This window comes from Chelonoidis abingdonii, chromosome 2 (genome assembly GCF_003597395.2).
Source record: "Chelonoidis abingdonii isolate Lonesome George chromosome 2, CheloAbing_2.0, whole genome shotgun sequence".
Classification (NCBI taxonomy): domain Eukaryota; kingdom Metazoa; phylum Chordata; order Testudines; family Testudinidae; genus Chelonoidis; species Chelonoidis abingdonii.
The window spans coordinates 179,386,569-179,413,339 of NC_133770.1; the positions used below are offsets into that span (position 1 = coordinate 179,386,569).

At 42.3% G+C, this 26,771-nt stretch overlaps 1 protein-coding gene across 1 annotated transcript in view; it reads right to left on the minus strand.

The window, feature by feature from the left end:
* Positions 1 to 130: 130 nt before the first annotated feature.
* Positions 131 to 26,771, minus strand: part of F13A1 (coagulation factor XIII A chain) — a 96,486-nt gene continuing 69,845 nt past the window's right edge. The window contains exons 9-15 of the mRNA XM_032773063.2: positions 25,327 to 25,430; positions 21,577 to 21,665; positions 20,483 to 20,636; positions 17,345 to 17,632; positions 13,618 to 13,778; positions 7,499 to 7,635; positions 131 to 2,801 (exon numbers count right to left, since the gene is read on the minus strand). Of these exons, the coding sequence (XP_032628954.1) occupies positions 2,648 to 2,801; positions 7,499 to 7,635; positions 13,618 to 13,778; positions 17,345 to 17,632; positions 20,483 to 20,636; positions 21,577 to 21,665; positions 25,327 to 25,430 (1,087 nt within the window). The 3' untranslated portion in view covers positions 131 to 2,647. The remainder of the gene's footprint in view (positions 2,802 to 7,498; positions 7,636 to 13,617; positions 13,779 to 17,344; positions 17,633 to 20,482; positions 20,637 to 21,576; positions 21,666 to 25,326; positions 25,431 to 26,771) is intronic.

Genomic DNA, 26,771 nt, shown 5'->3' on the forward strand with positions numbered 1-26,771 from the left:
ATGTGTTTCATAAGCAACCTTTAGCTTTCCCAGCCTTTTTTTGCCCCTTAACAGATGCTATAAGTAGTGTACTATATTGCTGGCTTGTAGGAGAAATGACAGTTCAAGATACAAAACACAGGCTATGAGCTCTGTTCCATAATCAGACTGTCTTTATTTTAAGTTTCTATTATGTTCTAATTATTAAAAATGCACAGCAGAAAGCAGATGTATACTCAGTAGCAAAATATGGCTATTTTGTATTAGATCCTGTAGAATTTAGCAAGGAACATATGATCACTAAACATAATTTGCTGTAATGCATTTCCAGCTTGCTATTAACTGCTAAATACACACAGACGGCTCCTTGAGAGCCTTTGGACAGGTAAGGACAAATTTTCAAATGAGGTAATATAAGTTGTGCTGGCAAAACATGTGTGAGCATGGTTGCATTAAAGCCCAGGTACTCTAAGTACATGCCTACCCATTCCCCATATGAACGTGCCCACTTAGGCATGCAACGGGTACTTATCTTTCAGTCCTATACCCATCACTGTAGTATGAGGTGTATACATACACATTTTGTATGTGCAACTTATGTGTCTCTGTATGAAAATTTGTCCCATATAGTCTAACAAAAGAGCAAGCCATCTATCCCCTATGTGGCCGTCTGTCATTGAGAGAATCCCTGCTCTTACCTTTTCTAAAAAAATTACTTTCACCTGGGTACAATATCTGTGGGTGTGGGGAGGGGAGGAGAAGGGTCATGGGAAAGAAGAGGAGCATGGGACTTCGGAGGTTAAGGCAAACCATCTTTCTCTCATTGATCAGACCATAACATGATGTCACCTATAAACTGCACAGGAAAGCTATATTATTTAATAGATGTGAGGCTTGCACCTGCTTCCTCTCTTATCTCTCTTTATAATGACGAAGTATCCCACACATGCAGTTTGTTAGCATGGACCGTGTCCTTTTACATACAGTAAATCTCTACAGCTGGGCAAGCAAAGGTTTTTACTGTAGATGCAGAATAATTTGAGACCATCCATCTCCCTCTCCCCCACACACTCATTTTATAATGAATAAAATGCTGTGAAGTGTTTCAGTAGGCATTCATAATACACCCAGGGAAACAAGGTGTGTTTTGGGGTTGGGGAGGAAATGCGTATTTAGGAGTAAAATTCAAATCCACTAGAAAAATTTTAGTATGACTCAGGGTCAGTCCCGTAGCTGTTTGGCAGCACTGTATCTCCTAGAGCTCCTAAGTCACATCAACACCACAGAGAGCCACACCATCGCACAGAATGCATCAGGGAGTACTTCCTTTTCAGTTGAGTAACAGTGTGCAAGAAGAACAGTGAGACTGGAATCAACAGAAATGTCAGGAACAGCTATGGGTAGGACCAGTCTTAGAAATCAGAAGCCTGGGGCCCCATTCTTCCTTATGCAGGAATAAGTTGTAAAGGACAGGGGATGCTGAAATCATGTTGTGGAGTTTCCATTTCACACTTCTCTCGGGGTGGGGGTGTCTGTACCCTCCCCCTGGAAGAAGCTATGATTCCATCCTCTTACCCTGGGAATATCCAGAGATCTGTGCCAATCTTCCCTCTCCCCAAACTAAAGAGGCATCTGCCATGCCCAGCCCCACGGGCTCCTATTCGCTAATCAAGAATGCTGCTCCTGCAAAAACTGAGATACCAGAAGCTCACTTGATCACAGCTGCTTCTTGAACCATCCCTAAAGGTTCCACAGCATAGAGGGGACGTATTCATTTGCACTTGGTTCCTTTGTGGGTTTGGGAGGGGTAGAATCCAGAGACGCCCAGCCTGCTGCCTGTCCACACCTTTGTATCTCTATTTGCCCACTTTCCAGGGCTGTGCAGCCTGAACTCCATAAAGGTACATGGAGCACCTTCTGTCAGCACTGGCTGTCTACTACACACACCTGGCACTAAGGAATAATAAGGCCCCCCTGCTAAGTGTGGGGAAGGAAAGAAAGTAGGTGTGGCAAGACAGAAGCCTTGGAATACAGGTGAAAGGTTATGACTAATGAACTGAGGGCTTAGTGCAGTGATCCCTGGGCAGAGATATGGTAGCCTAGGGACAAACGAGAGGGATGATGCGCTAGCAGCAGACAGATTGGGGGTAAAGACAAAGCAAGAAATCAGTGTCTGTATGTATGGGAGGGCATACCAGAGTGCTAATTGGGAGCAGCTCTGAGGTACCAAACCCTGATAAATCCTTTCAACAAAGTGAGCTGCTCTGTGCATTTGAAAACTTTAACACCACAAGATAAAGCAAGCCGTTAAGCTACATAAACCATGTTTTACCATAAAAATGTATAATTTTTTTTGTTCAGTGAAATATCAAGCTCTAATTAAAACTGAAGAGTGTTCTTCTCCCTCCCAGTACCAATGCAAAGGGGTATACATTCATGTGAACTATAAGAGTAATATGTCCTGAAGTTGCTTTTAACAAGTATTATCTTAATTTGGAACACTCATAACCTGATAAATGCATTCCCAACCCTCCCTGGTGTTTTCTGTTACTTTGCTTCATTGACATGTAGATTTATTTGGAGATACGACAATAAGAGCTGAAAATATTTCTTCAGTTTTTTTTCTATAAACACTGATAAATGAAAGGCTGAAGAAGAAAAGTCTTGTTCACACAAGTGGTTTCCTTTCAACCTCTAGGTCCAGCTCGCCATAGACATGTCGTAGGGCATCACAATTCAGGCTTGCAATTAGCTTTCGAACTCCAGCTTGTCTTGGAAAACATTTTTCTTCCCAGGTCAAAGTAGAATTCTTTGGAATTTCCCTGCGGTTATAAAGCAAAATATCAATGTTTTGACAGATTGGCAGGGTGAGATTTCTCAGCCTCATACAGAATTTAAGAAGTCCAGAAATGATCAATCTAGATTTTTTTCATACTGCTCCCATCTCCTGGACATTGCAAAATTGTTCTTGCAATACATTTTCTAGGATTTTTTTCCAACCCAATTTAAAATTTCCCCCAAAATAATGGGGCTTCCCACACTTCTCTTGGGAGTCTATTTCTCAGTCAAATAGGTCTCACTGGGAGGAAGTTTTTCCAGCTATTCAATTTACATTTTCCCCCTTTTAATTTAAACCCATAGTTTCTGTCAATCCCATAGGGTACTGGTGGCCCTTATTTTCAATGCATCAAATTTTCTGCTGGTATAAATGTGCAAAACTCCATTGAAGCCAAAGTGGCTACGGTGACATTCAACAGCAGAGAATTTGACCCATTATTCTGTGTTTCCATGAGTCCATGAAATCTCATTCAAAATTCTGAGCTTTAGTGTAAATTTAGTCTTTCAGCTCAGTTTTCTGTAATACGTTATTTGGGTGAAACCTGCCCCCACTGAAGTCAATGGAAGTCTTACCATTGACTTCAGTGGGACCAGGATTTCACCTAGTCTCTCTCAGGTGGCTCAAGGAATGTATATTCATTTTAGCATCCTAATCTGCACTATGCTGCCATAAAATAGTATTCAGCAGATTTTGTCTAGTTATTCAGTTCTTCCCCTTTCCCCTCTGGTCCTAGGAGGACCTGAGAAGATTAGCTGTAGTTTCCAATGCGTATACTGAAAGCAAATTCATGTCTGTAGTTCAAACAATTCCTTATCCAGAAATATCCAGTAGGAGGAGTGGTGATAGGGAATTGAAACACTCTGCCAGCTCACACTGCAGTAATCAGAGAGCATCTTGTCATTGTCCACTTTTAAAGATCACTTCCTTTTGTTCATGAAAACAAGTTGAAATGTTCTTATGAATCCTGCTGTTAGCAGTTGCACTGTTCCATTATGTATGGCTCCTGATTGCTTATAGCATCAACAAACTGCACTCTGTACTGTTCTTGATTTTCAATTTTATGCTAAGGTTTAAGTCACATAGACAGCCACGTGTATTGGGTTTGTGTGTTTTTTAGGCAGTTTCACAGCCTTCTTCCTGTCCCTGTGTACAGAGGTTGATAACTGGTACTGACTGAATGTGTTTAGGAGAATGCAGCCTGCTTAATGGAACCAGTGGAGGATGTGAGCTAGGTATTTATAAAAATAAATACTGCTTTCTTTAGCAGCAAGGAAGAGGATTATGAACTGCACACTTCTGGATTGTGAGGTTGTAATGATGTGGGGCCTGATTCTCTCTTCTGTGTAAACATCTGAACAGAGTGAGTGCAAGGTGGCTTACTACCATGAGTGTAAGTAAAAGCAGAAGTCAGATTTGGTAACATTTTACACTGTGCACAGATGTAACTGACTACACTAGGTTCCAGGCAGGGGAGAATCAGGGTTGTGATGGGGATTTCTTGAGTAAGTCCCAAGCTAAGCATAAAAATACTTTGGAGCAGCTTTAATGCATGCACCCTGCAAAAAACCAAAGCACACTGTTTTGAAGAGAATATATGCAAACTGCTCTTAGCACATTCCTTCTCTTTTCTTTGTTCCTAAAGAAATGTGTAACCTGTCCTTCTATAACTGACTTGTCATCAGATACAAACTTACAATGGCAGAATGGTGAATTACATGACTTTGATGCCGGTGCCAGCTAAAATGCCATTAGTTCAGAGTGTGTGGGGGAAATGTCCAATATGGGAAGCAATGAAGGCATTATATGCTCCTTTAGGTAGAAAAAACTGTTCATTATACATTGTCAGACATGGGCCAGATCCTCAGATGATGTAAATTGTCATAAGATTAAAGTTTAAAGTGCCTACATTTCATTGACTTTCAATGGGACTTAGGCTTCTGAGTCAATTGGGTTCTTTTGAAAATATTACCCATAACTCTAACGAAGTCAATGGAGCTACACCAGCTGAGGATCTGGCCCTGTGTACTGACATTATAAACTTTCCTTCTTATGCAACACTTGTTGTAGGCATGATCTTAGTATAAATGTAATTTGGAGATTTTTATTACCCTAAATTTGCCATTCCACATGCACTATATCTGTCTGATCAGGCCCTGACTATACAAAACAACTCTTCAAAGCGCATTGAAAGAGGCCTGTTGATTTAAATGGGCTTTATATCAGGCCTTTAGCTGGTATGTTCACTCTTGAGGTACTTATATGACCTTGTCCTCACTGCAACTGAATGTCTTGTGGCCATTAATGTATTTATCCTCACAGCAGCCCTGCGAGGTAGGGAAGTGCTGTTATCCCATTGTACAGATGGGAAACTGGGGCACGAGGTAGATGAAATGATTTGTCCAAGGACCACAAAGAGGCTGGGGCTAAATTGGGAATAGAATCCTGATCTCCTGTGTCCCAATCTACTGTCCTATGCACTGAATCAGTCTTCCTCACCTCCATCACCCTTAATTCAAGCTCAGAGTTTTCGAAAAGGATAAAGTGACTTGAAGGAGGATCTGAATATGGGCTGGTCCTAAATCATTTTAATAATGCTATTAATTGTGTGGCTAGTTGCTAGCTTTGAGACATGTAAAGGCAATGCCCCCAACTACAGGGGCTGCAACTGTCAAAGGCTTTTGCACAAATCATGCTCCTTTCCCTACTCAGGCCCATGGCTAAGCATCAATATATAGCCCTATGTGACGTGCCTCAATCAATGGGCAGAGGCAGGAAAAACAACCTGGTCTCCTGACTCCCTGCCCAGTGCTTTATCCACTGGACCACACTGCCTGTTATCTCCAACCTTATACATAAGTCAGTACTATAAAAATACAAGAGCTGTTATAGACATTTCTAAATTCTTATCCTCCTCAATACCTCTCTCTCCAAACAATAACTAATTCCAAGAGACCAAAGGGAACACCTCCAGTGCGAGATAGTCCAGTGATGGATAGAGATGCAAACTCCCCCTCCGAAAACCAAGTGATTTTAACTTTTTTTGCAAATGAAGTCAAACTGCCCTAATTATATTTGCCTGGGAGGGAACTTAGTGATGAATGATTCTAAATAATGTGCTGAACCATCAACACACTGCAGCCATTTATCACCTTGAATATATAGAGGCAAATGGGATTATTATTTAAATAAACTACAACTACCCATGGTGTGTCCCCTGTGTGCTTGTGTGTAACTTGCAGCCTTTATCCATCCGAAGAAAGTTAATGACATAGGCAATCATTTCCCATTTTTAAATAAGACCTAGGACATTATCTTAAAGGATGGGGGTCAGAGGGGCAGGCGGAAGCTATGGCTTGAAGAAAGCAAAGTATCCACTTGATAAATCATGTTTCCTGGTAACTCCCTTTCTTTGGATGCACCTGACAGCTCTCACTTCCCTGAAGGTGAGAGCAGTCAGCAACAGTTTTTAGAATAAGTAGGGCTGCAAAACAATGGGTGCTCTGCCATGATTCTCTAATAATTGAGGCCATTTTCAAAATTAGTATAGCCCCTATGGAAGATCCTGAGCCAAATTCAGTCATGCCCTAAACTGTAGTGCATGTTATACACTCTCCAATGCCCTTTAACACCTATTTTCTACCCAACTCAAATCCAGGATCTGATGCCAATCATTTTTATATTGGTCCAAGTGTGATCAGAATCAGATCCCTGATGTGCAAATATGCTATTCTTTATGCTACTGCTGAATTACTCCAATTTTTCAAAGGAACCACGGCCTCAATCCAGCTTCTAAATTTGAGTGCCCAATACTGCGTGCCAACAGCAGAACTTGTGCATGCAAATAAGACTTGCATCCAAAAATCTTTTACGCACACACAGTTCTACTGTTTACACACACACACACCACATCACACTCAAATGTAAAGTGAGTTCTGGAAAATTTAGCCCATACATCTGGGAGCAGCTGTGCCAGTGATGAGATTCTCTCTAAATGAAACAAAAGATTGGCCAACAACATAGGACATTCCTGTTTCTCAGACTTGAGGTCATTCTGCATCAGGCCCCTGCATTTCAGGATAGACTTATTTAGGAATGCTGTAGGGGCACAGTTATTTACTTCCATGTTCAACACAGTGATCACCTCCATGCTCTGCAGTTTCAGCATCAGACCCATAGAGACAGATTTGAAAAAGGTGTTTAGATTCAGATAGGTGCATAAAGGGATTTGCAAAAGCATCTATCAGAATCTTTAGGTGAATCTTTTAAAATCTTGCTCTGAATCAATGCAGGAGTGGGGAATCCCTTTTTGGAACACCATCCCTAAAAAGGGGGTCCTATTTATGGTTTCACAACAACCCTTGAGTAGTGGGCAATATGTGGTTGAGTAGTTGAGGCAGAGATTAGATTTGACACAAAGATGACAAATAAAAAAATAATAGAGTTGGAAATTACCCACATCACCAACATCTCCAAAGCCCCTTCCCAAAACCCTCTAGTAATGTGCACAGTGACAGACTGACCTCTTCCAACTGTTACTCCCCCTCCATCCATTACAAATCCTTAGAATAAGAAGCAGATGCTTGAATTACAGTACATAGATCAACAGGGATAGTTACTTTGTGCTAAATCCCATATGGGAGAAGGGAATGAACAGCCCATTATTTCCACCCTCTTCCCTACCTGAACATTTTTGAGGTTGTTCTCAGTAGGCCAGGTCCATCGAGACGTACCAAGACATTCACAAGCTTTTGGTTCAGTGGGTTGGTGAATTCTACTATCACAGACATTTCCTTACCAACTACCTTCTCTCCAGGAACCTACAAAACAAGGGAAGGATGTAGATAATAAGCAGAAAATTAGAAAATCCTGGCATGTAAAGTCTCAATTGTTAGATGCACATTTAACAAAATATGTGTTTATACAGATGGCTTTTTGTGAAAGAAACAATGTAAAATGAGCTATTAGTTTTTTGGGCTTGGTCATGCACAGAGAAGACGACCACCGCTCTCCCCCTCCCCGCCCACAACATGTGGAACCACGTTTCTTTTCTTTGTGCTCACTGCTCTGCAAATCAAAACTAGTTAAAATACCTAGATGCAGCTGGGGTGACTGGCCATTCACTGTATGGAAAGTAGCAATGCATTCTTTATTGCACCAAATTGCAATGGATACAATGCCCAGGCAAATTTTTCGCTGGTTTAAATGTGGGTTTTCCCACTGTGAACTATGCAGTATTCAGAGACTGAAGTAAGCTGAAGTGGAAAAAGAGAGTGAGAGACAGAGAGAGAGTGTCAAGCTTCACCTCATTTCTGCACACAATCTGTCTAGGAAGATTTCATAACGGAACCACAAAAGGACCTGCTATACAATTAAAGTGGAGTAATGCATACATGTCTATTAAAGCACTATTAGCCCCGGTCTACACTATGGGGTTAGGTTGAATTTAGCTGTGTTAGGTCAATTTTAATATGAATGCGTCCACACAACCAACCCCATTCCGTTGACTTAAAGGACTCTTAAAATCGACTTCTGTACTCCTCCCCGGTGAGGAGATTAGCACTAAAAATCAACCTAGCTGGGTTGAATTTGGGGTAGTGTGGACGCAAATCGATGGTATTGGCCTCCGGGAGCTATCCCAGAGTGCTCTGTTGTTACTGCTCTGGACAGCACTTTGAACTCTGATGCACTAGCCAGGTACACAGGAAAAGCCACAGGAACTTCTGAATTTCGCTTCCTGTTTGGTCAGCATGGCAAGCTCAGCAGCACTTAGCAGCACAGGTGACCATGAAGTCCGCCCAGAATCGTAGAGTGTAGAATGTTTCTACACCCCCCCCTATTATCTCCATCCCTGATTATCACAAATTAGAAGGTGAGACAAATGCACTCGTGATGACATGTTTTCCAAGCTCATGCAGTCCACCTGCACTGATAGGGCACAGCTTAATGCATGGAGGCATTCAGTGACAGAGGCCAGGAAAGAATTAAGTGCATGCGAAGAGCAGAGGTAGGACACAATGCTAAGGCTAATGGGTGAGCAAACAGACACGATGAAGCATCTGTTGGAGCTGCAGGAAATCCAACAAGAGCACAGACCCCTGCTGCATCCACTGTATAACTGCCTTCCCTCCTCCACATGTTCCATAGCCTCCTCACCCAGATGCCCAAGAACGCAGGGGGGCAAGGAGGCTCCGGGCACCCAGCCACTTCACTCCAGAGGATGACCAAAGCAACAGAAGGCTGTCATTCAAACAGTTTGATTTTTAGTATGGCTACAATAAGCAATGTGGCCTTGTCCTTCCCTCCTCTCCTACCCCACCTGGGCTACCATGTCCGTTATCTCATTTTTTTTAGTTAATAAAGAATGCATGGTTTCAAAACAATAGTTACTTTATTTCAAAGGAGGGAGGGTGGTTGGCTTACAGGGAATTAAAATCAACAAAGGGGGTGGGTTTGCATCAAAGAGAAATACACACAACTGTCACACCGAAGCCTGGCCAGTCATGAAACTGGTTTTCAAAGCCTCTCTGATGCGCAGCGCGCCTTGCTGTGCTCTTTTAATTGCCCTGGTGTCTGGCTGCTCAAAATTGGACACCAGGCGATTTGCCTCAACCTCCCACCCCACCATAAACGTCTCCCCCTTACTCTCACAGATATTATGGAGCACGCAGCAAGCAGCAATAACAATGGGAATCTTGGTTGCACTGAGGTCTGACCTAGTCAGCAAACATTGCCAGCGAGCTTTTAAACATTCAAAGGCACATTCTACCACCATTCTGCACTTGCTCAGCCTATAGTTGAACTGCTTCTTACTACTGTCTAGGCTTCATGAGCCGTGAGAGCAAGAGGTAGGCTGGGGTAGGTGTAACCGTATGGTGCTGCTGGCTGTGAGAGCAGCCTGAGGCAGAAGCCTCCAGCTCGCATGATATTCCAGGCAGGACTGAATCTCCACGAGATGAAACTTAAAGAAGAGAATGACCTGGAGTGTCTGGCTCCTATTCAGTGCTCTAGGAGGAGGATAGCTATATCTGTCTAGGTACCCCTGATCGACCTCACCGAGGTCTGCCAGGAGCACCCAGGAGACATACAATGGCAACCAGTCCTACTGCACCGTCTGCCACGAAGGCAAAGAGCTGCTGCTGTGTAGCAATCCTGTACTGCATCTGCCAGCAGCACCCAGGAGACGTACGGTGACAGTGAGCTGAGTGGGCTCCATGCTTGCCATGGTATGGCATCTGCACAGGTAACCCAGGAAACGATAGTCTGCTGTTTCTTTCACGGAGGAAGGGAAGGAGGGAGGGGGCCTGATGACATGTACCCAGAACCACCCGTGACAATGTTTTTGCCCCACCAGGCATTGGGAGTTTAACCCAGAATTCTAATGGGTAGCAGAGACTGTGGGAACTGTGGGATAGCTACCCACAGTGCATCGCTCTGTAAGTCGATGCTAGCCATGGTAGTGAGGATGCACTCCGCCGATTTAATGCGCTTAGTGAGGACACACACAATTGATTGTATAAAATCGCTTTCTAAAAATCAACTTCTATAAAATTGACCTAATTTCATAGTGTAGACATACCCTTAGAGACAGACTTTTTATGTATGATAGATAAGTTGGGGGCTTGATTATTATGAATACAAAGACGATTTTGTATTGAGGTAGAGGACAGAAAGAAACCTTGTAGATCTCATTCTATTCTACTGCTATTCTTACACTGTGCCCACTACCTCTGTCCCTGGCATACTGGCTTCCAGACTGAAACAGCCTTTTCTGCCTTGTCACTTCTGAGGATCTTCTTAATTCTGGCCTGGTAGGGGGACCTCTGATTACATCAGAGTTGGGAGACAAAGTGTGTCCCCACCTTCCATGCACTTCAGTAAGAGAGGAAGATGCTCAGCACCTTGTGGAGGTGCACAGCACTCCAAATCACAGGGTTTGTGAATGATAGAGGATGAAGAGTGGGATCTTGTTTGTTTTAACAACTCTGCTTTTTTCAGGCAATGCATGAAGTTGTGCACAGCCCCTTGTTTGTAACAGCACTATCATGGTGGGTGTGTGCAGGGTCTTCCTTTTCTTAGTTGACTTAAAAAACAAAGTAGAAAGCTTTGTTGGAATATGCAAACTTGTGGCTGTAAGACCAGCCAGCAGAGTGGGGTGGAACTTGGATCTAGAAAAGGGGCTTTACATCCTTTAGGCTGAATTCTTGGGTCTGAGCAGCACAAAGCAGCTACAAAGCTAGCTTAAGCAGCTTCCTGAGGAATCTACCAAAAATGTAGAGTTGGGGTGGTGGAGCCTACTCCAAGCCCACTTCCTCTCTCTGTCCCAGCTCCTGGTGCAGGAGGTGTTCCCAGGAGAAAGAAGGAGGTGTTCCCAGGAGAAGTGTAGCCAAATCCTAAGAGATTGGTCTCCAAAGGCTGGTTTAACTCCCAGCGCTTTACATCTGCAAGTGTAGCCAAATCCTAAGAGATTGCTATGGGCCAAATCCTGGTATCGTCACTTAGGGCTTGATCACCTCCACCCTGAAACAGTAAAATGTAAGACTCCCACTGACTTCAGTGGCATAGGATAAGGCATTTAGGACCAAAATGTCAAAAGTGCCTAAAGTTGCAGGCAGGCACGTAGTAGGATTTCCAAAAGTGCATATGTAGGTTGGGCACTGAACTCCCATTGAAATCAATGGGAGTTGGGAACCTAATTTATTTAAGTGCTTTTGATCATGTGAGTTAACTCCATAAGAATTGAGTTATTCTGGGTTTACACAGATGTAACTGAGAGCATAATTTCACCATAGCACACTAAGGGTATGTCTACACTACCCACCGGATCAGCGGGTAGTGATTGATCTATTGGGGATTGATTCATCGCCTCTAGTGTAGACATAGATAAATCGATCCCCGATCCCTCTGTCATTGACTCTGGAACTCCACCATGGCGAGAGGTGGAAGATGAGTCGACGGGGGAGCGGTGGCCATCGATCCCGTGCTGTGAGGATGCGAAGTAGGTGATTCTAAGTTGATCTAAGATACATTGACTTCAGCTACGCTATTCTCGTAGCTGAAGTTGTGTATCTTAGATCGATTTCTCCCCCCCCCCCCCCATTGTAGACCAGGCCTTATTATTGTGACCTGGCTTCAAGCTAAATTTGAAAGAAACCATTATAATTCCAATGATCTTTTAGCCAGACATAGAAAGATCAAGATGTATATATGAAGACATATGAGGAATAGGATTTTTCACCCTTTCCTCTTACTTAAGGATTATGTAGTCATCCCAATCACATATCGAAGGCTCCCAAAAAAGTTCGGGAAGATGAGACTTGCATTTCTCACATTTCTAAAATTAAAATTGAGCAGAAACCCCTACCACTTCTCTCTTACATGCACTTGAAAGAAAAAAACAAAAAAGCAGGCCACCTTTGTACATCACAAAGCAGCAAATAGGGCAAAAACACAATTTTGTTTTTTTTACACTTTGCAGGTCACCTTAAGTTTTTATCGTTTATAGAATACATGGTTATTGAGCAAAAACCTATCACTTTCATTAATTATTCACTCATCACAAGAGAGGAGAGTGGATAAGCTATTTTAGAGCTTAATCTGGGGATTTTGTGTTGGAGGTTCTGTCTGAATATCAAAGGTACAGGATTATACATTTTTAAATTTGGCTACTGAAGATGCTCTGTAAAACAGAATCTCCCCTGTCTGAAGAGAATACTGATAATCATTTACATTCTCTAATTAGACCATAGTGACACTTCTGTATTTCATGAGAGTTTTTCTGCAAACGTCTCACTATTTTGAGTCTACAATATCTGTTCTACTTTCTCACCTTTTTTGTAGCTCGCCTGCTGTTTCACATGGATATAACTATGATTGTAGGACCTCAGAATTTTTGTATGTTTATTTTAAGAAACAGAGACTCTTAAACAATGCTGCCATTTGAGCTACTTCCATTATACTTCAGAGCTGACCCTACCTTTGAGATGATATGGGGTAGTTCATAGCTATTGCTTCAGTCTGTCAGCAGGGTCAGGAAGATTGTTCTGTATCTATTCACATTTGGAAGGATAGTTATATAAACCCATTCTGCCTGTGCCCCCACCATTTCCTAGTTTGCTGCTCCTCCTCCCCAAGTAATAAGAGGGAAAGTCCTGCTCACCCCTGCTGGAACATGTTCAGTGCAGCTGAAGTCAGGAGAATTTAGCTGCCAAACTAACAACCAAGTCTATCTGAACATGCGCAAACTGAGATTTTTCAGAGGCTCATAACTTGGCCTTCTTGGGTGAATTTTCCTAGGGATGGCAAAAGGCCCATACCTGACATCAGGGTGATGTCCCTACCAAATTTCAAGTCTCTCCTCCAAAGCAGGGAGGTGCTAGATCTTAACAAAACAGTTGTAAGACTATTTAACATGTGCAAAACATATTTTCTTCATTTCTGCTGAGCCTTACCAAAAAAAAACCAACAACAAATAAATTCAGCCTCAGGCACACACCAACATGGAAAATTTCAGCCAAAATGAAAGTTATAAGCAACTGAAAACAGGGTCTGAGTGGGATGCATGAGGCAACCGAACTAGATGTGATGCAATCAACTCTACTTATTTTTATATCTGAGCCTGTTTTAAGCTGTTTAGAACATTAGCTTTTAAAATTTGTTTGAAAAAAGACCCCCAGGTTAGCCACCTAAGCGTTGGCCCAATCCGTAGATAAACATAATAGAGGTCAGTGTGACAGTGATGCAGAATGTATCCTGAACTCAAGATAGTTGCCAGTTTCCTTTGTTGCATTCTTGAAACTGACCTTGATGTGCAGCTTGGGGATTTGCAGTACAGAGGTCTTCTGCTTGGCCAGAATCTTTTTCGTTTCATTGAGACGTGCTGTGACGAAGAAATGCAAAGAGGCCTGTTCCAGCAGCTGACTCATGTACTCCCCCGATTTGATTAAGACCTCAGAAATTTTAGCTGATGGGAGAAAAAACAAACACACACAATAAAACTGAAGCTTGAAATCAGTATAGTTACCTATTATTACTTTCGGTCCTGCTGATGCCCTGCAGACACAGTACAGATTTGCCCCCTCCCCCGAAGAGACTGTCAAAGGCACAAATGGGAATTAGGTGGTCAGACAAAAGCTGCGACCCCTCATTTTCTGCTAAAACTTTCATTGTGTGTTACCTCCCTTTCCCACATCTGTTCTCACCTTGTGCAACACCTGTCATTTAAGATTGAGTTCTCTGGGATAGGGACTATCTTCTTTGTTACATGTCTGTCCAGTGCCCAGCATAATGGAGCCCTGATCCTTGACTGGGGCTCAGAGGCACTGCCATAATACAAACAAGATGTAATAAATAACTCCCATGGGCTTTTAATGGGAGAGTGAGGTGCTGAAATGCGCTTGGTGAATCTCCCTCTAAATGTTTACTTCTTTACTTCGTTCTTGTGCCACTTCCACTTCTTTTTGAGGGTACCCAAGCAGGCGGAACAGCAACCAATTGGAAGTGTGAATGCGCACAGTGCTACTGGCAAGGTTTCCTGTTCCTCAGCGCAGGGCCCATTGCTGATGCCAGCTGTTGACCTACATCAATGCTATCTGCAGCAGGAATCTCTCAGCATTATCTCTCTTCCTTGAGAGCTTTCACTCTGGTCCTGAATGATAATTATTTAAAGGAACAACTCCCTGGGCTGGAATGTTAAGATGCAGGGAATCATTGATTTTAATGGTATTGAACAGCAACTTCCAGTCCAGCAAGGGTGTTAGGATTCAACAGGCAGAAGCTCACATAGATCACCTAGGTGATCAATCACTATAGATCCTGATTCCTTGCCTGGGCAAACTCCAGTCTAGTTTTTCCAACATTAGTAAAAAGTATCAAGGTTTTCCACCCGCTTATTATTCATTTGTATTATTGTAGCACCTAAGAGCCTCAGAGTCATGCTGGACTAGGCTCCCAGTGTGCTTGGCACTGTATAAACACCCATGACATTGAATTCAAACTGGGTAAATCACATTCACCTCTTTCCACTCTTGTTCCACCTACATCAAAATGGGTCCCTAGAGTGGGCTTCAAAGCTATTCCCAGGATGACCACCTGAACTAGATTCACCAGGCCAGCCTGGAATTTTTTTGATGTGGTCCCATCTCCTGTAAATGAATTTCCCATCATATCTCAAATATGTAATTATAATCAAGACTAGGGGTTTTTTATCTGTGCAAAAAATGTTTGTTGTACTATACGTGAAATTTATTTTACAATGGAGAAGAAAGAAACATTTCAGATTAAATTTAATCACAGAGAAAAAAGAAAAATGGAATCTCATTTCTGGTAAGATGCCAGTACAACTTACTGTTCCCGGGAAAGCCAAGGGGGAGACAAAACTGAACTGCCTTTCAAAAACACAGAGAAAGCTAAATATAACTGAGCGGAAGCAGTAGCACCTTTGAAGGCACTGGCAGGTTTAAGCTATTCAAATCCTCAAAGATGTTTCCAACCCCCACAGTTCCTTTAATCATTATTCTGAACGTCACACACCCAGTTTCTGTTTGAAAACTTATTTTGCTCCTTTCAGCAGTGCAGTCTAGAAAGAATGCCTTTGACACATTTTGATCATATAGTGATATTCTATTACCTTCAAAATACACACACACACACACTTACTTCTTGCTATGTCACTAAACCTACAAATTCTGCTCACATTCCTCAAAATACGTTAAGGCAATTCTGAGGGTTGCCAACACTGTGTTTAAAAAATAAGGGATTGTTTTCTTAGCACCCTCACCCCACCCGTCCTCCTGATATTATTAATTATTATTATTAATAATAATAGTAATAAGCAGCTGTACTCACCTACATTTGCCAGGGCTATTTCTTGCTGCTTTTTGCAACACTCAGCAACTCCCAATCTTGTCATACAGTGGTGAAAAAATAAGGTATGTCCCTTATAATAAGGGACTGTTGGCAACCCTAGCGATTTCCCCCTGGTATGCTAGCTTATTCTAGATGGAGGCCCAGTCTATATTCACTAATCATCATCAGTCATTAGAGTTTGGAATTTATGAAAACATTCCATATACCATGCCAAAGCTTAGCAAAAATTATCATTGTGGCTATAAATGTATCCTAGTAAATTCACCTTAGTGCAGAGGATTTCAAACAAGCACCACTGCATCATTTAAACTCTTTGTTAAGTAGAGTCAAGGTGACTTACATAGAACTTCAGCACAGGGCTGAATCTGACCTGTGCAATTTAGTTTGGAAAACAGTGGGAGTGCTGAGATATTTGCACATCTCTACCGAACATTTAAATTATGGCTAAATGCTTCTCTCAGTTATAGGGATGCAATGGGATTGCAAATGAGAGTTTAGCCGAGAATTGAAATTGATTTACTTTAATGGCTAGCCACATATTTTTTATAAAGTTTGACAACTTTACAGGCGACATTTAATAATTGATTCAAAGCACTTAAAAATTGCTTGTTATAATAAAATCGGTTGGAACAACTCGATGCAGCAGAGAGAAAGTACATTAACAGTTACTGAATATCCACAAATGAATCAGATGAGTTAGAAACAATCAACAAATAGCTATTGGCTCATCATATGAGACTGGAGCTGAAGTTTTGATTAGGGTCCATCTGTAATTTTTCATTAAGTGGATGATTATTTTATGGAGATTTACAAGCTCCAAATAGAAATTTACAGTTGTAGGGAAAAATCCTGCCCTAAGACATGCAGAATGGATGAGGGAACTTTTTATCCCAGGCAAAAGACAGGGCATTATCTCTCCCTAACAGTCCAGAGAGGGCTAGAAAGGGGGTACCACCATCACAGCATGCCCCATAGGGTGCATGGTATCTCAGATAGGGAGTGTGTCGTCAGCTGGCTAGCGCACATGCTGTGGTTAGCAGCACACACTAGCTAGGGATGTATGCTGTTCCTTTTTAGATTGCCAGAAATATGCACCTAACACTGTATTCTCATAGCCTGTCCTGAACCATCTTATGCTCTAACTGCACGATAGCTCCTGTGCCAGATGTGCACCCGGTGCCACTCTACTCCCTTCTCTTGCAGGGCTCTCTCAGATAAGGGAAAGATTTTGCTTTTATTTTGTCATTGTAACCTCCACCCGGAGAACCAGAGTTTTCCCTTTCCTTTCAGAGAAATTACAAGATGGTCAAAGATGTGAAAATGACAGTTTACAGCTTAACACCTGGGCCCATTCTCTCTCTTTCTCATTAAATAATAACAATCCTTATCACTTATTTAATAATTCAGCACTTTCATTCTGTAGAACACAAAGTACTTTTTGAACATGGATAAGCATTATCATCCCCATTTCACATATTGGGGATGGTCACAGGCAAATACACAGTAGACTGAGGAATAGAAGCCAGGTTTCCTGACTCCCATTCCAGGGCGCTACCCACGGTAATAATTTGGGCCTATTGCTGGAGTGAGTTCCACGGGTGTCAGCACACACAGATAAGAAAGCAAACAAAAGGCCGAGACTTAAAGTTTTCCCCATCTTACATGCCAAGGGTTCCAGTGTCACATCAAAAGTATGGCTCTTGAATTCATTCTTCGTGACCCCCGTATAAAACACAATATTGCCAGACAGATAGGCTGTTGCAGTGTAATGGTTGTGGCTGTTGTTTCTGAAAGTTACAGTGACTTTGAAGTCACTGCCAAGTATTGCATTTTCCACTTGAAAGTCCATGTCGACATCGGTCCCTGCCTGCTCCATAGTATCCTGGGTAGTCTGCTTTTTAATGCCATACATCAGAGCTGTCTCAAGGGCCAGTCTCTCTTCTTCTGTGCCTAGGACAGGATGGAAATTATGTTAAAAAAACCTAAAACAACAGGACTTAATTACCAGGTTCATAATGGTGCCACTTTCCCGGGGTCCAGATTGGTGTTTTCTGTATGGCAGTAACAAACACCCCCAAAAATCTTTTACAAATATTTTGAAATTATTTCTCTTTTTAAATGACTTCAGTGCTTATAAAAACTACCAGATCATGGGCCAGATCTACAGCTTATTAGTCAATGAAAAGACTCCCCTTAACTGTAATGATCTCAGGATCTGGCCCTTAGGTTTCTGGAGACCTGGAGCTAGGTAGAGGACAATCTGAGCAGTGGCAGGGGTAATGCTTCCTCACCAAACTGACCAGCTAATGTACTAAAGAGACCACATTTATGAATAAGAGGGTAGTTCAGTCTCCATGTCCACTCAGTTCCTGGCCCCTTTGCTGAGATTTCCAACTATTGTACCAGTCAGAGATTGGCAAATACTGCAAATAAAAACAAAAAATCACTTGCAATTTTTAAAAATAAAAATAGCCAAATTTAACTCAATGATATTTGCCTTATTTGTTTTCTGTGAATTCTTTTTTCACAGAAAGACAGGATGTTTCAAATACTCATGCATATCTGCAGCTGCTTGAATATTTGTGCTGAAGCGTTCATTGAGCCATGCTGATAGCTTGTGGATTGGGAATCATCCAGTCATGGAGCAGAAATGCTACCATATGACATCAGTGATCAATCACACTGTGTGACTAGTGAAGTATAAGTAGTGAATACTTGAAGCAATAGTCAGATAATAATTACTGTGGTTCATCATCAACCTAAACTCAATTGACCAGTGGGACTTAGAAAGAAAAATCTCTGTACTCCAAACCATGCAGTCCTGGGTAAAACATCTTACTTTGGATTAAAATGTTATTTTGCTTTCTCTGCTTCCCTAATATCACAAATGAATGGGAGAGTGTTGCTAAAGTAAATTAGTAAAGAAGACGGAGGAACACTACCTACTTTTGAGTATATCTGATTCTAGATACGTGTCACAGCCCTGTGGACTTAATTTTTAGCACTGGAAACAGTCTCAGGGTAGCAGGGCTGTGTGACACTCATCCCTTTTCTGTTAAAAAAAAAAGCACTTACCAAGACACTGTATTTGACGTGGAGGAAGCCCATAAGGAATTAGTCACCCAACATGTGTCAGACCTTCTGTAGTGAATGATGAAAAATTAGCTAGTCCCCTTGTCTCAGCTCACCTCAATTGGTTGGGTTGGGGTTAGAGAAGAGCCTTGCCTCACCCACTCTGCAAAATTCCTGTTTGCAGGGCCTTAAAGAAACAGTAACTGATTTTCTCCCACATGCTGCTTATTTCCGGGATCACTTCCTCTCCACCAATACTTTTTATTTCCTAGGGCTTTGCATACTTCAAAACCTCCCAAAATTTGAAAGGAGCCTGCCATGTGACCTAGGATATGCTAACCCCTAGTCACCCTACTCTTAAGGGTCACACTACTCTGTCACACTTCTGAAGTGGATGATGAAAAACCACTTGTAAAATCTCCTGTTCCAGACACACACACATTGTCCATATTAATGGTGAGTTTTATTTATTTATTAACTGTGCACAGTGGAATCAGACAGAGGGACTGGCACTTGGATTGCATATGAGTTCAGCTGGGTCTCATCTGCACAATAATTAATGAAGCATGACTGTGTATGTTTGCCAGTACTCTGTTAAAAGGGACTTTAATAATTAGTTGTCTTGTAATAGTGCCCAAAGGTTTCAATCAGGATCAGGACCCCATTGTGCTCACCACTGTATAAACACACAGGAAGACACAATCCCTGCCCTGAAGAGTTTACTATCTAATTTACATTACATTCATGTAGTTTGTGTCATGTCAGAAATTAACAGGAACATGGCACAGCTGAACAGCACGTATGCAACATGACTTTCTCCTCTCCCACAAAAAGGCATTCCACAAAACGTTACGATGACAGAGTCCTGCTTAGACCTAACCTCTTGCTAACACTAGTCAGGACAGAAGGCCCAGCAAACCTTTTAGCCTACGTAAGAATGTTAACTGCATTTTGGGAAAATATGACTATAATTCTTCATGGACTAAATATTTTTTTACTAACTGTTTTGACTCTGGTCCTTCAGTAAACACATAAATGTGCTTCAGATAATGTTAGTCTCCAGCTGACAGGATTGTCTGTATTCAGTGTAGGGAATAACTAAGTGGCCCATGTTGTCTTTGGCAACACCATACATTTACATCAGGGGCAAATGTATGGAATGATTATAGCAAACTGGGACAGACATGATATAAAATGTCTTTATTGAAGTGCATACCTCAGAATGGTGAAACTTCATGGGGTAGGGTTAAGCATAAGGAGGTCCTCACAATCTCGGAATGGATTGGCCTTAATGACCCAGGAAAGATCTAGGTGGCATAAATCAGAGCAGCTCCATTGACAGTAGAGCCAGGCCAGTTTATACCAACTGAATGTCCAGACTTCATGTTTAAAGCATTTGAGTACAGAATATGAGTGATCTTTGCCACAAAGTCTCACCTATTGTATTAAAAGCATAAATTCCTTTTGAATTAAGTAAATTCATCCATGGTTACCCTCTGTATTCAGATTTATCAACTCCTGTCCAAGGTGTTTTTGAGTGACAGCCTAAGGAGATTTGTAATGTGTTTGACATGGAATTAAGATGCACAATGTTTTTCACATCACTTGGAGAAAGCTGTGTGAGAACCCACCTTGCTAGAGGTTTACATATCAACTACATAAGACCTATTTAAGAAAAATCTGCATCTGTATATACAATACTTTGTTTTGCCATGTGCAGTAAATTACCTTCCTGGAACTTGTACTGCTCAGTAATGTCCTTGGTTCCATCACTACCAATTTCCTTAGTCAAAATTAATTTCCCAATGTGGGTCTTATCAATGTGTTCAATCACTCTGGTTCCATCTTTCACTGCTTTTGAGTAAACAATATCACTATTTACCTATAAAATTAAACAACAAAGCATTACATCTTCTGTTGGGTTTAAAACCAGTATGTCTTCCCCTTGACTCAATGACACAATCATCAAGTCCTGCTGATTTCAACAGGATGAGATACATGTTTAAAATTAGGCACATATTTAAACACCTTGCTGAACTGAGGCCCAAAACACTTCCAAAAAGGGCTTATGTTAATGATAATTTGGTAATACTTTAAACTAGCTGCCAGATACACTTGTCATGTGGCTTTCATAATACAGTTGCAGGGGCAGACCTTCAGCTAGTGTAAATCAGCATAGCTCCATGTATAGTAATTGGAGCCAATTTTCAGCTGCTGAGGATCTGGCCCACTGTGTCCTTTTGAATAATCAGCAGCAATTTAATAACACATTTCTGAAGATTGAGAAATACTGGCAGTAAGTCTGGTCTCCACGATGCCTGTAAAGGTACTGTCCTGAGTTGAGGGGCCCCACCGTCCCAGCAGGAGCACAATTATTTTGCATTCTAGTAGAACCCCACTTTGTGCTAGGTGCTGTCAACACATACAGGAAAATACGTGCCCTGGTCCAAAGAGTTTACAACACCACCCAGAGCTTCAGAGCCTGCCGGGGAGCCTGCCTGCTGTTACAGTCCTTTATGAGAGGCAGGGGCTAATGCAGATTGTGTTACGGAAAGCAGCGACTAACTTTCTCTGCTGCTCTGGTAACTCTGGTATAATTTCAGCTGGAGCAACTTCTTCTGATTACTCCTTTGGCAAGCAGTGATTGGTGAATTTTATCATTCACAAGTGTCATAGCAAACCTACTGATCTAAATATAATTCTAAGAGTTCTATTTTACATGGGTTGTATGGGAAATAACACTGCAGTCGTGTATTATACCTAGAGACTGACTTACTGTCCCATTTAAATCACTCAAAACAGTATTTTTTTCAGGTACATACCTCTGCAAAAACAAAAGGAGCATCGAACTGGAAGCAGACATGACCATGCTTAATAGCTTGAACGGAAGCAGGGCCACATCTATACATACCTGAATTGAGAGGAGAGAGGGAAGAGAAATTAATGTTGAATTTGTTCTTTTTAACTTTAGTTAAAGTTAATACCTAGAATGTGCTCGATTGGGAAAAAAAAGTAGTCAAAACCATTAGCTTAAAATAAGAACATAAGTACAGCCACACTGGGTCAGACCAACAGTTCATCTAGCCCAGTATCCTGTCTACCGACTGTGGGCAATGCCAGGTGCCCCAAAGGGAATGAACAGAACAGGTAATCATCAAGTGATCCATCCCCTGTCGCCCATTCCCAGCTTCTGGCAAACAGAGGCTAGGGACACCATCCCTTCCCATCCTGGCTAATAGCCATTGATGGACCTATCCTTCACGAACTTATTTAGTTCTTTTTTGAACCTTATTATAGTCTTGGTCTTCACAATATCCTCTGACAAGGAGTTCTACAGGTTGACTGTGCGTTATGTGAAAAAAGATACTTCCTTTTGTTTGTTTTAAACCTGCTGCCTCTTAATTTCATTTGGTGACCCCCTAGTTCTTGTGTTATGAGGAGTAAATAACATGTTGTTATTTACTTTCTCCACACTAGTCATGATTTTATAGCTCTCTATCATATCCCCCCTTAGTCGTCTCTTTTCCAAGCTGGAAAGTCCCAGTCTTACTAATCTCTCCTCATACAGCAGCCGTTCCATATCCCTAATAATTTTTGTTGCAGTCTTCTGAATCTTTTCCAATTCTAATATAGATGAAATAAAAAGATAGTCAGGCTTATGACACTAAGTAGAACCTGTCTCCTCTGCTGCAGGCATAATATTCCACTGGTAGCTGTACTGCAAAGATCGCATATTACACCTGGTACAAGCACAGCACTGCAGGTGCCTTTTGACTCATGTGCTAGGTGTGTGATGCAGCAACAAAGCTGTTTATTAATGAAAATGGAGACTTTGCTTCCCTTTCACTTTCAGGGCCTCATTCTGCTACCCTTACAAACTCTGCTGGCAGTGAGACTACTTGCAGAGTGAAGTACTACTCAGTATGATAAGAGTATCAGAATCAGGCCTTCAGTGTCTGAGCTTATTTAAAGAAAAAGAAGAAAAAAAAGCTTTTACAACACTTCTCCTCTCCCCCGCAATATTTCCCCACTCTAGTTTTTTTGATGTTCTAACCTCAGCTTGCCCGCAGGTGCACATGCATGCACAGACATGCGCAGTAAATTCAGCTAAGGTAAGATCATGGCCCTGATTCTTGCTTGAAAATGGTGATGTTTTCATCTACCTTTTTAAAGTGATTTGGGGGTTTCTGAAAAGTGATGAACTGACAGAACTTGGCCCCTATTCACCATGATTTCAGTGGAGTTACACCTGTGGAAAACTGGAGTAATTAAGTGCTGAATCAGGCACTTTGGCACTTTGTCCGCTGGTCAACCCCTGGCAAAGCACCGACATGTTGCTCCATGTTTTCCATATTGCCCCACAGCATGCTTCAATCCTCAGCCACAGATACTACTACTTCAGAGGTCATTCAGTCCTTTCTTCTCTGCTGGGATTGTTAGCAACTGTCAATTAATGTCAGTTTCATGACACAGAGCCCTGTTTGCTAGGAACTGGACTGATAGCATCAACTCATTTCACATGCTCTAGGCCACAGAACAGCTCTCTGTTGGTAATACTGTATAGCCACAACTGACCTAGATGGGAAAGGCTCCATGTTCTATTACCAACTCAGTGAACCATCCAGTCCCAAATCTGAAGCTATCTAACAGTTGGCACCTTAATGACACACTTTTTGCTCCACTGTTTAGCATAAGCCTCAAGTGCTGGAAATGTCATTCAGTACGAGTTGATTTGAGTTAAAGCTGACAAGCCTCGAGGAGCTCAGTCTGTCAGAATGTGAACCTAGGAAACATCTGACTGCTGCTGTCTTAAGGATCTGTGTTTGAACGGAGTGAGGAGGAAATTAGGAAATGTAACAGCAATAGCGGATTTTCATTTTTCTCTACCATCTAGAGAATGCAGCCACAGGAGTTTACAGAGGGATTGTAGCAGGGTGGCTACCTGCTCCAGCCCTGACAGGGTTAAAACCATCCCTGGGAGAGGGCTGAAGGGCTGGGAGAACAGCCCAGGCTGAGTGGGAAGTAGCCACAACTGGGACCATGCCCTAATCAGGCCTCAACTGGCCCTATATAAGAGGCTGGGAGCTAGAAGCTCAGCAGACTCCCACTAGCTTCTGAGAGGGAAGGACCTGGCTGCGGGGATCTGAGCAGAGTACCTGAGTGGAGCAGGGCTGGGAAACGGCAGAGGAGCTGGGAAGCTCCAGCCTGGAAAGCCCTAGGGTGCAGCCTAGCAGAAGGCCAATGGGTACTGGGGGTTGCAGAGGACAGCCCAGGGGTAGGCCAAGGCAGCAAGTCCAAACCCAACCTTGCCAGTGATGAGTAGACTGATACTGCAGTCTGCCCCAGGGCACGGGGCTAGATGATGATTGGCAGTAGCCTTATACTGAAGCAAGGTGGGGATAGTAAGTGGTGGTTCCCCAGGGAGGGGAGACCCTGAGAGAAAAGGGTTATTTCCAGAGGGGCAGCACCCAGAGGAAGGGGCACCGGGGTCCTGGGAGGGACACAGGGCCAGCGGTAAGGCGGATCACTGGCCTGAAGAGGGTGCTCCAGGCTGAAAGTTGAGCTAATTCCCTGAAAGACCGCAGGAGGTACTGCAGGGTGAGTCCCACAGGCTTACAGGGAAATTAGCATTATGGCAGATATTATATACACACAAAATACTTGGTTTAAAACCGTTACATCTCCTTTCACTCTTCCACAGGGCAGTTCTGTTATCACAAATACATTTAACATTCCTGGGGCTGGGTCCAAACTCCAGTGAAGGCAACTGGAGTCCTTTCACTGGATTCAATGTTCTTTAGATCAGGCACCTTTCCCTTCCCTGTGGTATAAGTTGGTTTGCAAGCTGGTCACAGGGCTCATCGAAATCAGGAGTCCCATGACTTCTCCATTTTTTGCCTTGAGCCCTTTAACTTTTGGTTGGCCGTGCTGTGGAAAATACCTCAGTCTCTCCCCACCCTTGAAGCCATCACTAGGCTCTGCTTATGCCACTTGCTGAGGCTGAAGGGTGGGGGCCATTCCTTTACTGAAAGGGGATGTAAATATGCCTCAGCCTATAACAATCAGTATCAAAATGGAGGACCAACACCTAAATACTATAGTGAGGGCACTTTAGAAATCTGATTAAATAAAGTTTGTGGTTTCATCAAAATTTTCCATGTCTCACCTGTGATTTTTTCAAAGTAATTTCCATTATAAAATTCTTATCATTTCTATCTGTATGCACAGAAATTCTGCTTTGAACATGCTTTCAATGGGAAACAGTATGCACCCCCCCCACCCCCTTAACAGAAGTCAGGGTTATACATGGGTTGCATCAAAACCTTTTGGTATTGCAGAATATGGAATGCGGGTCTTTAACACATAATACTATATGAAGTACATACTGCCCAACCCAACAAGAATGGCTGAATTATGGCACAGAGTGTCTTGTTTTCCTCTGGCCAAATTCTATGCCCGCTGAGATAATTGGTGCTCTTCTATCTATTGGGGGAGAAGGAGGAATACATCTCCAAATCTTCTCCACAGCCACCAACTTCAGCCTAAAGTACAAAGACTGCAAGCAGGATTACCATCACTGTTTTCTTGAGGAGTACTATCTACGACTTGCCATCCTCCAAAACCAATGGGAAGATCAGGTCTTGTCATCCATGCCTCGTTCCAGCAGTGATAGTTCCTTACATGGGAGAACAGAAAGAATATTCAACACTGAAGCATACAAATAAATATCAAAACAAGCCTATGTCTTAATGACTCACTGTTGCAATGAAAATCTCATAAGAATTTCCTGGGTTCAGCAGTTTATACGTTGCAGAGGACAGATCAAGCCAGATCCCCAGGCGCAATAATTTGGTGCCTGCTGAAGCTTGATGGGGAGCATCAAAAAGGTAAGTGTAAGCCGCCTTTACAATCCCCTGATCCTCAAGCTCCCTGGCATCAGTGCAGTGCCAAGAAGCCAATTAGAGGAGCCTGAAACATGCTCTAAATGGCACTTAATTGCATAGGTCCCTAAAAAGAGATTCAGGCATCTGGGGATTGTTGGTGCAAAATGGTACTCCTGCCACAATCCTTTTTTGTCAGCCATGTTCCCAAGAATGGGGGCCATGAGAAGGGTGCCAGTCAACTCTATTTCAGAGAATGCCTCTATGCAAGAGAAATCCCTAACTGTGCATGCACCCTCGTGTTAACATTGCTTTGTGCCTCTTGAATGGTATAACGCAGACCTAGCCAGGCTGACGACTTGGTATATCTTAAACAGAGGTTTCAGAACCAACAATACACCTGGCAATATGCACAACTATGTTCATTCTGATGGTTAAAACAAACAAATGAGCTTGTCTGGTTTCTGTGTAAAGTTGCAGGTGCAGGATTATTAACTGACCCTGCGCTGGATATAAAAAAATATTTTCTTAACTCCTTGTAGGTCATTTTTGAATGCTTCAGACCAAAGACTAAACTTTTTAAAGAGGAATAGTTGCATTAGTTTGCAGATGATACCAAGCTGGGAGGGGTTGCAAGTGCTTTGGAGGACAGGATAAAAATTCAAAATGACTTAGACAAACTGAAGAAATGTTCTGAAGTAAATATGATAAAATTAAATAAGGGCAAAGGCAAAGTTCTCCACTTAAGAAAGATCAATTGCATACATACAAAATGGTAAATGACTGCCTAGGAAGGAGTACTGCAGAAAGGGATCAAGCAACAATTCTGGGATGTATTAGCGGGAGCGTAGTAAGCAAGATACAAGAAGTAATTCTTCTGCTCTCCTTCACGCTGATTAGTCCTCAACTGGAGTGTTGTGTCCAGTTCTGGGTGCCACATTTCAGGAAGGATGTGGACAAATTGGAGAAAATCCAGAGAAGAGCAACAGAAATGATTAACAGTCTAGAAAACATGACCTATGAGCAGTGTTCTCTCCAATTTTTTCACCTCATATGCAGAATCAATTTTGATATGTGCACCAATATGCAGGTATGTGTGACACATCACCTGCATATTGGTGCACATAACAAAATTC